Source organism: Rattus rattus, chromosome 2 (assembly GCF_011064425.1).
Source record: "Rattus rattus isolate New Zealand chromosome 2, Rrattus_CSIRO_v1, whole genome shotgun sequence".
In the NCBI taxonomy this organism is placed as follows: Eukaryota; Metazoa; Chordata; class Mammalia; order Rodentia; family Muridae; genus Rattus; species Rattus rattus.
The window spans coordinates 174,733,369-174,746,075 of NC_046155.1; the positions used below are offsets into that span (position 1 = coordinate 174,733,369).

Consider the following 12,707-nt stretch of genomic DNA (forward strand, 5'->3'; position numbering starts at 1 on the left):
TGATAGGTATGGATCTATATGCATTCTTCTACATATCCAGGCATCCAATTTTATTAGTATCATTTTTGGGGGTATGAGAGCTATTCATATTCATCGAATTCTAGAAACTTGTTTGTTTCATTCTTTACTTCTGCCTTGACTCCTTTTCATTCAGGAGAAAGTTGTTTAGTTTCCAGGAGTTAGTTAGCTTTCTGTTGTTTTTGTTATTGAAATCCAAATATAATCAATGATGGGCTGGTACGATTCAGGAAGTTATTTCAATATTCTTATGCCTCCCCACACTTGCTTTATTTCTGATTATGTGTTCTGTTGAAGAAATTCCATTAGGTGAAGAAAAGAAGGCATATTCTTTTGTCTTTATCACATGTTCTGTAAATATTTGTTGAGGCCTTTTGGATTATAATGTCTGTTAACTTTAGTATTTCTCTGATAATTTTTCTATGGATGACCTATCCATCAGTGGAGGTCTAGTTTTGAATTTTTCCACTATGATTGGGCAGAGGTCTACATGTCATTTAAGTTGTAGTACTGCTTCTTTTACAAAGTTGGTGACCTTTATGTTTGTGCATAGATGTTAAGAATTACAGTTTCCTCCTAGTTGAGTCTGTCTTGGATGAGTATGTAGTATCCTCCCCTGTCAGAAAACAGTTCAACTACTGGGTTGTGATCAGTTTCTTCAAAACCAGAATTGTTCTTGGAATGTGGTTTCATGCTACTTCCCAGTGTAGGGGATAGGTGTTACTTGAGATAATGTTATTTATATGCACCTATGAAATTATTTTTCCCCTAATATGGCTTGTGCTTGTGCCTCATAACCACACTCAGGTAAGTATTCTTGTCTCTCAGAGTATAAATTGCCTGATGCACTTAATGAAATTATCTATTTCATGACATTTGAGTATGCTTCATTTATCATTCCCATTCTCCCAATTACCACAGGCTCTAGAGTAGCAATATCCTGAGTCAGGGACCTGAAGTTGCTTATGAGACAAGAGAGTAGGGACCTTCACAGAAATACAGGAATGAGAATAATGGTGTAGAAAAGAGCAAAGGTTTTGCCTGTGTCAAGTTTGTTCAACAATTTAAAGGAAGGAGAAGCACTAATATTAAAGCCAGAACTACTAGATTGCTTACACATTGTTTCCCACTAAACCCTTCAATTCCAGAATAAGAAAAGTTCGATGAAGCTTGAGATAGAGTCCATACAGTTATTGAAGACACAACAATAACAAATAGAAAAGATCCCTGCTCAATTTTTGGTCCCTTCAGCTTTAATTTGGACATCCATGCCAACAGTGATGACAACCTCAGCACGTATACTGGAATTTTCTTTAGATAAGTATCCTCCATAGCCTGAAACTGACCTTGAAGTATGTACGGAGTAACATGAAAATGCACCTAACGTTATTATTTTCTATATTTCCCCATGTGGATTTAAGAAACATATACAAAAGCAAAGGTTACAATCTATGGAAGCTAGGGTACATCAGAGAGAGGGAATTAGTTTACAGAGTACTCCCAGAATCATGAAAATTATTTAGTATTTCCAGTGCAACCTCAACAAAATCCACATGTTTATATGCACCAACTTATTTATGTAAAATTCTAGGGGGAGAGAGAAATAGTTCAGTCCTTGCACTTGATCCCAACAGGCTACTCAAAGATTATGCATAGACTGACCCATGCCTCGAGCTGCATATGTAGAAGAGGATGGCCTTATTAAGCACCAACGGAAGGAGAAGCCCTTGGTCCTTCAAAGGTTGGAACTCGAGTGTAAAGGTATGTCAGGGAGTGAGAAAGGGGGGTGGAAGGGAAGGAGAAGAGCCTTATAGAAGATGAGGAGAGGGATGGGATAGGGGGTTTATGTCTGAGAAACCGGGAAAGTCAATAACATTTGAAATGTACATAATAACATATCCAATAAAAGAAAGAAAAAAGAACTACTAAACATATAAACTTACTCTCATGCTATTACTTAGATTATTCTCATTTGAGTAATCCTGTACCTAACAATACCTGACATACTTTGAATTGCTTTTTGATGAAAGTACTACACACAATTCCTTCATGGATCTAATATTATAATTTGGTTCCTTAGAAGATATATATGCAAAAAATCACTAATAAATTTATATAAAACATATTAAATCAAAACTACTATAGATATTCTGCTATTGAAAAATAAAAAAAATAAAATAAAATAAAAAAAATAAGTGGGAGCACATCAGAACATAGTCAAAGATTAGAGGTGTGCAAAGAAAATTTTGAGTGCTTGTAAAAAAACTCCAAGCAAACACCCAAGGGTATTTTGTCCTCGATTTCTTTGAAAACATAGAATTGTTCTTGGAATGTGGTTTTATGGTCTTCTAAGGTGTATGAGATAGGCATGAGCTGACTTCAGATGTCATACTTAATTCTAATCATAATAATAACATCAACAATGGAGGGCTTCAAGGGCATTGCTCCCAACATCTCCCCCTTCCTTATAGTCAAATGAAAATGTGACCAAATGGCCGTGCTTGACCTGGAATGAGCCCCTTGGGAACTGCGTCTGTCTTAGTTTGGAGTGATATTTGTCACATGGCCAAGAGAATCTTGTGGTCAGGGTCCGTCATGGGATATGGCAGTAGCTAATTGTGGCCCTCCTGTCTTAGGCCCTTTATTCGTGGACATATCACTCTCTTACCCACCATTGACTGTCCAGCTCAGCACGCAGGGTTGATGATATGTTGATGTTTCAGCAAAGACATCAGGACAGCAGGCAGAAAAGAATGTTGGCCTCATTTGGCTTAAGGACAAAAATGTCCTTGCCTAGGCTGGGAGGAGATGTGTAGGTAAGCTTGGCCATCATCAAAGTATCCTCCATAGCTAGCCTATGATAATATAGGTTTTGCTGCTATATTATCTACCTGTTGTTTAATAAAGCTGGTTAAAAGATTAAATGACCAAGAGCCAAAAGATATAACCAAAAGAAGGTCTACTAGGGGGCCCAACAGAGAGGGAAGCAGGGTGGACAACCAAGGGGATGTGGAAAACCAATTGTGATACCAGTTCTCAGCTTTTTCTCTTTCTCATTTTCTCCTTTCCAAGCCTTCTCTGACTTTTCCATGTTCTCTATAACTATTCTAAGACACAGGAAATATCCAAGCATTGCCTTTCTCTCACAAACCAGAATTCACTGTGATTGCTCAAAGTTGGAAAATTAAAGGTAAAAAGCCAATCAGAAAGAAGTACACTTGTTAGCATATACAGCTTACATAAAAGGGGGGCCAGACAATTGTTTTTTTTTTTTTTTGATTAACCTCTGACTCTTAAAGACAGTGTGGGTCAAAATTAAAATATTAAGATATATTTAAAACACTGTTCTATTTTGAATAGATGTGGAAGCTTAAAAATTGAATGAATTTATATGATTATAAATGTTTACCATGAAATATCACAGAAAGGATGCCACTAGGCAGGGAATTACAATTTTAACTGATATTAAACATCTTAAATAATTTGGAGAAACCTCAGCATTGAATTATAACCACCAGAAAAAAAAGACATACATAGTTATCCCATGCATGTTATGTAAGAATTAAGCAAACCTCAACTCAGTACGGTACAGTATCAATAACTGAAAGTTAATAATATGTTGATAAATGGAAGGAAAAGATAACATGTTGACTGCCCCATTGTTGACATTCACAAAATAATTCCAATAGACAATTGAATTTGGTTCCTGCAACAATCATAATTGCGTTATCCAAAAAGTCAATGTGAAAGGTATCACATTGTAGAAGAATACGTATCTCAGCTGTCCTGGAGTGGGTGGTAGAGCTTCCAGTTCTTCTTGTACAACAGCAATGGACTCGAAGCAGTGCAGTTTTTTTGAGCAAGCAGCTCCTCTCGGTGGAGTGTAGGCTGTAGATGAAGTCATGTGTGCCCTGCCCCGTGTTCAGCGCCTCCTTGGGCTCCTTCTTTGGATCAGTGCCCAAAAGCGGGGGAGTAGGAATGTCCAGGTTCTTTTAACAATTTTATGGTAAATATAATCCTAATATCAGCACCTGATTGAAACATTCTAACATCCCAAGTATATCCATGTGTCCAATCCTGGTTTCAACCCATGGAGGTAAATTTAATATTTAGGGGGATACACCATTCCCTTGTTTTAGAATTAGAACCTTCACAATGGGACTCTGGGACATGTGCATTAGTAGGATGGGAGGTATTATAAGTCAAACAACACAGTGTATTAGGTGATAATATTCTTAGGAACAGGGGAAAGGGGCCGGGCAAGAAAGCTAGAGGGTGGCCCGTTGAGAGCTGGTGGAACAGGTGACAAGTAGCATTCAGTCACATAGCTAAATGAGGAAGCTTTTTTGGGACAAAAAGGCCAGTGCAAAAATGAGCACAAGCTTTGTGTCTGTGAAACAGAAAGGTTTGCAGAGGGGCAGCCTGTCTGTTACTGGCTGTCTCTCTGGACTTAGATTCTCCCTTAAGGAGTACCTCCCTTCAGTGTCAGCTCAGTGGCTCTACCTCTCAAGACACCCAGCCTCCAAACGTCACTAGGGTTCCAGTAAGAACTATTAACAAAAAGATGGAGAGATGGTTAGGACAAGGGTGCTAGAGGCCAAGTGGCTGACAAAAGAATTGTATGACTCGTCCACTTTAAGGAGGAAGTTTCTTCCAGGCTGTCAGACATGCCTGGTGACCTTGAGCCAAAAGACCAGGAAAAAATAGCATTTCGGTATTGAAGTGGGGCTTGCCCAGGGGGGTGTTATCCGATTGAAGCCTTGGGTATCAGAGAAGTTAAGATAACTATAAAGTTACTGCCATTCCTGATAACTGAGTTGGGCTTTTCCTCTTACATTCAAAAAGACTCTTTCCACTGGACCATTCCTGCTGTCTCACTGGGTTAGAAAGGCCATGGAAAAGAAAACCTTGGTTTTAGGCCAGCCTCCAGGGATGGAGTAGGCTGAAGAACTGGTGCCAAGACTTTCTCTTATTATCCCAGAGTAAAAACATGCCTACGGACAAATATTTCCTACAAAATCTAAGAATTTTTTTAAATTTCTTTTTAACCCTATTCTTCACATCCTGAGTGACTCCCTGAGTCCTGTCACAAAAGCTGACTGTAGAATGCTCGTCCAATCACTCACCACTGATATCTGCGTAGTCCTGGGAGAAACATACACCAAGCCTCTGAACCAAGGTCAGGCAGTCCATGGTTTCCAGAAGCGGGGGAGCAAAGGTTCCGAGAGGGGAGCAAAGGCTCTGAGGGGGAGCAAAGACTCCAACAAACAAGAAAGACAGGCCTGCCTATTAACTGGGGATGACATTCTCCTCCAGGAGTTCTCCAAACAGCTGCATGCTGGGCCCCATTTGTAAACGAAGGGTCTGAAGGTACCTGGAAGAGAATGGGGGACAATGGACATGAAGGAGGACGCCAAGACAAGAGTCTGATCAAGGCAACAATTTGATTTTTCCCCAAGGCTGAATTGATACCATAACATGGGTAACAGAGGGAGGGTGGAAATAAGAAACATTTACACAGGCCCAGGACACAATATTCGGGTGATCAGGGAGTAGGCTGGTATTGACAGGTTGTCAGAAAAGTCACAGGTTTGTCATATCTATTAGTCAGTAGGATGTTGGCTTTTTCAGAAAGGTTACAGGTCATCACATTGGGTATCTTTATCCTATGATTATTATTTTGACCAGCAGATTTGTATTAGTCTTCTGCAGGTGGCTGGGGATTTTCCATGAAGCCAGTCATACTTAACTCTAATAATAATAATAATAATGACATCAACAATGGAGGGCTTCAAAGGCATCGCACCCAACAACCTGACATTCTTATTTCCATCTGTTGTGATAATTTATTGGTTAAAATTTTCAATTCCTGAATGTCCTGAGAGTGTTACCATTAATTGTATTTTTAACTTCAGGTCTTGGATTGATTTGTTCATTTTCTATTGTTTAATTTTACTTTTTTTCTCCATCTTTATTACATTGGGTATTTCTTATTTACATTTGAATTGTTATTCCCTTTCCAGGTTTCCAGGCAAACATTCCCCTCCCCCTCCCCTTCTATATGGGTGTTTCCCTCCCAATCCTCCTCCCAATACCGCCCTCCGCCCAACAATCCCAGGTTCAGTCTTGGAAGGACCTAGGACTTCCCCTTCCACTAGTGCTCTTACTAGGCTACTCATTGCTACCTATGCAGTTGGAACCCAGGGTCAGTCCATGTATGGTCTTTGGTTAGTGGTTTAGTCCCTGGAAGCTCTGATTTGTTGGCATTTTTCATATGGGGTCTCAAGCCCCTTCAAGCTCTTTCAGTCCTTCCTCTGATTCCTTCAATGGGGGTCCTGTTCTCAGTTCAGTGGTTTGCTGCTGGCATTTGCCGATGCATTTGCCATATTCTGACTGTGTCTCTCAGAAGAGATCTACATCCGGTTCCTGTCAGCCTGTGCTTTTCTTCATCAATCTTGTCTAGTTTGGTGGCTGTATATGTATGGGCCACATGTGGGGCAGGCTCTGAATGGGCGTTCCTTCTGCCTCTGTTCTAAACTTTTTTTCCCTATTCCCTCACAAGGGTATTCTTATTCCACTTTTAAAGGAGGAGTGAAGCCTTCCAATTTTAGTCATCCTTCTTGAGTTACATGTGTTCTGTGCATCTTGGGTAATTCTAGCATTTGGGCTAATATCCACTTATCAATGAGTGCATACCATATATGTTTTTCTGTGATTGGGTTACCTCACTCAGGATGATATTTTCCAGTTCCCTCCATTTGCCTACGAATTTCATAAAGTCATTGTTTTTGATAGCTGAGTACTATTCCATTGTGTAGATGTACCACATTTTCTGTATCCATTCCTCTGTTCAAGGGCATCTGGGTTCTTTCCAGCTTCTGGCTATTATAAATAAGGCTGCTATGAACATAGTGGAGCATTTGTCTTTGTTGGAACATCTTTTGGGTATATGCCCAAGAGTGGTATATAGCTGGGTCCTTGGGTAGTGCAATGTCCAATTTTCTGAGGAATCTACAGACTGATTTCCACAATGGTTGTAACAGTTTACAATCCCACCAAAAATGAAGGAGTGTTCTTCTTTCTCCACATCCTCGCCAGCATCTGTTGTTGCTGGAGTTTTGGATTTTAGACATTCTAACTGGTGTGAGGTAGAATCTCAGGGTTGTTTTGATTTGCATTTCCCTTATGACTAAAGATGTTGAACATTTCTTTAGGTGTTTCTCAGCCATTCAGCATTCCTCAGCTGTGAATTCTTTGTTTAGTTCTGAACCTCATTTTATTTTTTTTATTAACTTGAGTATTTCTTATTTACATTTCCAATATTAATCCCTTTCCCGGTTTCCAGGCCAACATCCCCCAACCCCTCCCCCTCCCTTTCTTTATGGGTGTTCCCCTCCCCATCCTCCCCCCATTGCCGCCCTCCCCCCAACAATCACGTTCACTGGGGGTTCAGTCTTAGCAGGACCCAGGGCTTCCCCTTACACTGGTGATCTTACTAGGATATTCAATGCTACCTATGAGGTCAGAGTCCAGTCTCCCATGCTCATGGATTGGCAGGATTAATATAGAAAAAAATGGCCATTTTACCAAAAGTGATCTACAGATTCAAGAAGCTTTGTAGTTTTATGAGATCCCATTTCTCGATTCTTGATCTTATAGCATAAGCCATTGGTGTTTTGTTCAGGAAATTTTCTCCAGTGCCCATGTGTTCGAGGTTCCCCCCCACTTTTTCTTCTATTAGTTTGAGTATATCTGCTTTGATGTGGAGGTTCCTCCTCGACTTGTACTTAAGCTTTGTCCACAGTGATAAGAATGGATCAATTTGCATTCCTCTACATGCTGACCTCAAGTTGAACCAGCACCATTTGCTGAAAATGCTATCTTTTTTTCCATTGCATGGTTTTCACTCCTTTGTCAAAAATCAAGTGACCAAAGGTGTGTGGGTTCATGTCTGGGTTTTCAATTCTATTCCACTGGTCAATATGCCTCTCTCTGTACCAATACCGTGCAGGTTTTGTCACTACTGCTCTGTAATACTTCTTGAGTTCAGGGATAGTGATTTCCCCAGAAGTCCTTTTATTGTTGAGGATAGTTTTAGCTATCCTGGGTTTTTTGCTATTCCAGATGAATTTGCAAATTGTTCTGTCTAACTCTCTGAGGAATTGGATTGGTATTTTGATGGGGATTGCATTGAATCTATAGATGGCTTTTGGTAAAATGGCCATTTTTAATATAATAATAATATTAATCCTGGCAATCCATGAGCATGGGAGATCATTCCATCTTCTGATATATTCTTCAATTTCTTTCTCCAGAGGCTTGAAATTCTTATCTTACAGATCTTTCACTTGCTTGGTTAAAGTCACAACGAGGTATTTTATATTATTTGGTACTATTATGGAGGGTGTCGTTTCCCTAATTTCTTTCTTGGCTTGTTTCTCTTTTGTGTACTTGAAGGCTGCTGCTTTATTTGAGTTAATTTTATACCCAGTCACATTGCTGAACGTGTTTATCAAGTTTAGTAGTTCTCTGGTGGAACTTTTGGGATCACTTAAATATAGTATCATATCATCTGCAAATAATGATATTTTGACTTCTTCCTTTCCAATCTGTATCCATTTTTTCTCTTTTTGTTGTCTGATTGCTCTGGCTAGAATTTCAAGAACTATATTGAGTAAGTAGGGAGAGAGTGGGCAGCCTTGTCTATTCCCTGATTTTAGTGGGATTGCTTCAAGCTTCTCTCCATTTAGTTTAATATTAGATACTGGTTTGCTGTGTATGGTTTTTACTATGTTTAGGTATGGACCTTGAATTCCTATTCTTTCCAGGACTTTTATCATGAAGGGGTGTTGAATTTTGTCAAATGCTTTCTCAGCATCTAATGAAATGATCATGTGGTTTTTATATTTCATTTTGTTTATATCATGGATTATGTTGATGGTTTTCCATATATTAAACCATCCCTGAGTCCCGGGATGAAGCCTACTTGATCATGATGGATGATTGTTTTGATGTGCTCTTGGATTCGGTTTGCTAGAATTTTATTGAGTATCTTTGTGTTGATATTCATAAAGGAAATTGTTCTGAAGTTCTCTTTCTTTGTTGGATCTTTGTAGGGTTTAGGTATAGGAGTAATTGTGGTTTCATAGTAGGAGTTCGGTAGTGCTCCATCTGTTTCAATTTTGTGGGATAGTTTGCTTAGTATTGGTTTGAGGTCTTCTATGAAGAATTCTGATAGAATTCTGCACTGAACGCATCTGGACCTGGGCTCTTTTTGGTTTGGAGATTTTTAATGACTGCTTCTATTTCTTTAGGAGATTTGGGGTTGTTTAAATTATTCATCTGTTCCTGATTTAACTTTGGTACCTGGTATCTGTCTAGGAAATTGTCCATTTCCTGCAGATTTTCAAGTTTTGTTGGATATATGCTTTTGTAGTAGGATCCGATGATTTTTTAAATTTCCTCTTATTCTGTAGTTATGTCTCCCTTTTCATTTTTGATTTTGCTAATTTGGACACACACTCTGTGTCCTCTGGTTAGTCTGGTTAAGGGTTTATCTATGTTGTTGATTTTCTCATAGAACCAGCTTTTGGTTCTGTTGATTGTTTGTATAGTCCTTTTGTTTCTACTTGGTTGATTTCAGCTCTGAGTTTGATTATTTCCTGCCTTCTACTCCTCCTTGGCGTATTTGCTTATTTTTGTTCTAGAGCCTTTAGGTGTGCTGTTAAGCTGCTGATATATGTTCTCTCCTGTTTCTTTCTGCAGGCATTCAGTCCTATGAGTTTTCATCTTAGCACAGCGTACATTGTGTCCCATAAGTTTGGGTATGTTGTACCTTCATTTTTGTTAAATTCTAAGAAGTCTTTAATTTCGTTCTTTATTTCTCCCTTGACCAGGTTATCATTGAGTAAAGCATTGTTCAACTTCCATGTATATATGGGCGTTCTTTCCTTATTGTTATTGAAGACCAACTTTAGCCTATGGTGGTCTAATAGGACGCAAGGGATTATTTCTAACTTTCTGTATCTGTTGAGGCCTGTTTTATGACCGATTATAGGGTCAATTTTTCAGAAAGTACCAGGAAGTGGTATGAAGAATGTATGTCCTTTTGTTTTAGGATAGAAAGTTCTATAAATATCTCTTGAGTCCATTTGGTTCGTGACTTCTCTTAGTCTGCCTATGTCTCTGTTTAATTTTTATTTCCATGATCTGTCCATTGATGAGAGTTGGATGTTGAAATCTCCTAGTATTACTGTGTGAGGTGCAGTGTGTGTTTTGAGCTTTAATAAGGTTCTTTTTATGTGTATAAGTGCCCGTGTATTTGGAGCATAGATATTTAGGATTGAGAGTTCATCTTGGTGGATTTTTCCTTTGATGAGTATGAAGTGTCCTTTCTTACCCTTTTGATGACTTTTTGTGGAAAATCGATTTTATTCTTTTTAATTTTACTTTTTACTTATTCACTTTACATACTGTTCACTGCCTGTATTGGACCTACAGAAGCAGGAGAGGTGTTCTCTTAAAATTTCTATTGCTGTGAAGACATACCATGACCATGGCAATTCCTATAAAGGAAAACATTTCACTGAAGTTTGGCTTACATTGAAAGGTTTAGTCCATTGTGATAATGTTATAAAGTACAACTGCTTTCAGGCAGATATGGTATCAAAAGGATAGCTGAGAGGTCTGCAGATGGGCTGTAAGGAAGCATGAAGTCAAAGTTACACCAATCTTGGCTTAAGCCTGTGAAACTTCAGAGTCCTGTCCCAGTGACACACTCCCTCCAATGCTAGACTTACTTCAAGTAGGCTATATCTCCTAGTAGTGCTACCTACATAACCATTTCCATTCAATCTCCCATAGCTCTGAATCTGTCTCCAGATTAATTGTTGGCCTGCATGAGCATAAGAAACCCTATGTTGACTTAAAGTGTGTGCTGCAGTTTGGGACTGGAGCAAAGTACCCACTGAGGAGGGAAAAGTTGAACTAGGGAGATTTGTGGAATTGACAGGACATAGGAAGTGAGGATAGGCATGGTTGCCACAAATGCTCTGCTGCAGAGCTGGGGATGATACAAGGACAATAAACAGAGGGGAACAAAACAAATGCTATTCTGTTTTGAAGACAGAGTCACCTGTAGTCTAAACTGATATCTAAGTTGATAAATAGTTGAGGATATGCTTGTATTCCAAATCCAATGCTGTAGGATCAAGAGTGGGAACATCACATGCTTACATAAAAATTGTATGGAATTTTTAGAACATAAATATGCATTTGTTTACATTTAAACCATGTTTACTGACAAGCAACAGGAAGCAAAAATAACCATTATATTTAATATTATAACACAAAATTTTATGGATAAGCGAGCATGAAAATAAAAATACAAGTTTACAAATATTAGGAAAAGGTGACTACATAAAAGGGCCGATGTTCTCGAGGAAGATTAAAATGCAGATACCATAGCTAGATTTTGTCCTTTCTTTATATTAGATATGAAACAACGGTGAGAAGAATGAGAATCAGTGCAACTGAATACAAAGGGACTGAGTGTTGGGAAGCCAAGTGACATCAGTATAGAAGTATTTAGCAGCCAGGGGATTGGGTGTTCAGTGTGGATTATCCAAATTGATAAGATGGAAGATATAGAGTAAAAGAAGAGAAACATGGTCACTAGGAACAGGATAGTCTGTGTGGCTCTGTTTTCATGGGCAGACTTTTGGGACAAGCTGTGACTATGGATGTACTGTACTTGCTGCTTGTGCTTGTGTAGGACAAGGATCGTGGAACCACTGGTCCATGCCATGATGACCAGACACATTATATCACTCAGGAATAAAACCACTCCTGGGAATAAAAAACCCAAACTCTCAGGAATGGTTATGCAACAGTATTTGTGGATTCCTTTGGTAGTCAGGTTTTTATTATTCTGTGGGGCATTTACAATCTTAGTTACATGTATATTGAGCATGAGGTGCAGCATCCAGCAAAGGAAACAGCAGGTGCCAATCCACTTTGAGGACCTAATTCTGAGGCTCAGCCACTCAGACATATTGGGGCGAAGCTTAGTGGCCCGAAAGCCACTGAGGAGGGAGGTGGTACTGAGAGAGACACCTCTGGCCACTCTGTACAAATAGAGATTAAGTTTGCAACCAGCCTCCCCCAAGGAAGTTATCAGTCCAAATGTGGTCACTGTCTGAGGGATCCCTTTGGAGAGAAGAACCAGGTTGTTTGTTATGATGAACTGATTGATAATCAAGTTTGTGGGTTGCCTCACTTGTGCAGTGAATAATCGGAAGTTATACACATGAAAGAGGAAGGAATTGCCAAGGATTCCAGCAGTGGTCTGAATGAGGAACATCATTCCCCAGTTTACGTTAATGGTAAATAAGGCATCCATTTCTAGGAGAGAACTGTGAGTTTCCTGTATTTGAATCAGAGAAATATGAAGATGGATAGTTACTTATGGTGGTTTGAATGAGAAAATTCCCAGAGACTTACAGTATTTGAATAATTTCTACAGAGTTGGTGGCACTGTTTATGACATTATGATTCTTCAGGGAATGATGCCTCGCTGGAGAATGGCTATACTGGGAAGAAGGAAGGAAGACTTGAGTGTGGAGAGCCTGGCCCCATATTCTGTGATTTTTCTTGTGTGTTTTATTTTCCAGTCTCTTGTTGCTCTCTTG

At 39.2% G+C, this 12,707-nt stretch overlaps 1 protein-coding gene across 1 annotated transcript; it reads right to left on the reverse strand.

Moving 5' to 3' along the window:
• Nucleotides 1-11,464: 11,464 nt before the first annotated feature.
• LOC116893422 (vomeronasal type-1 receptor 1-like) lies at nucleotides 11,465-12,418 on the reverse strand. The gene has a single exon (XM_032895199.1). It carries the CDS (start codon nucleotides 12,416-12,418, stop codon nucleotides 11,465-11,467), a length of 954 nt encoding a protein of 317 aa, XP_032751090.1.
• Nucleotides 12,419-12,707: the final 289 nt, after the last annotated feature.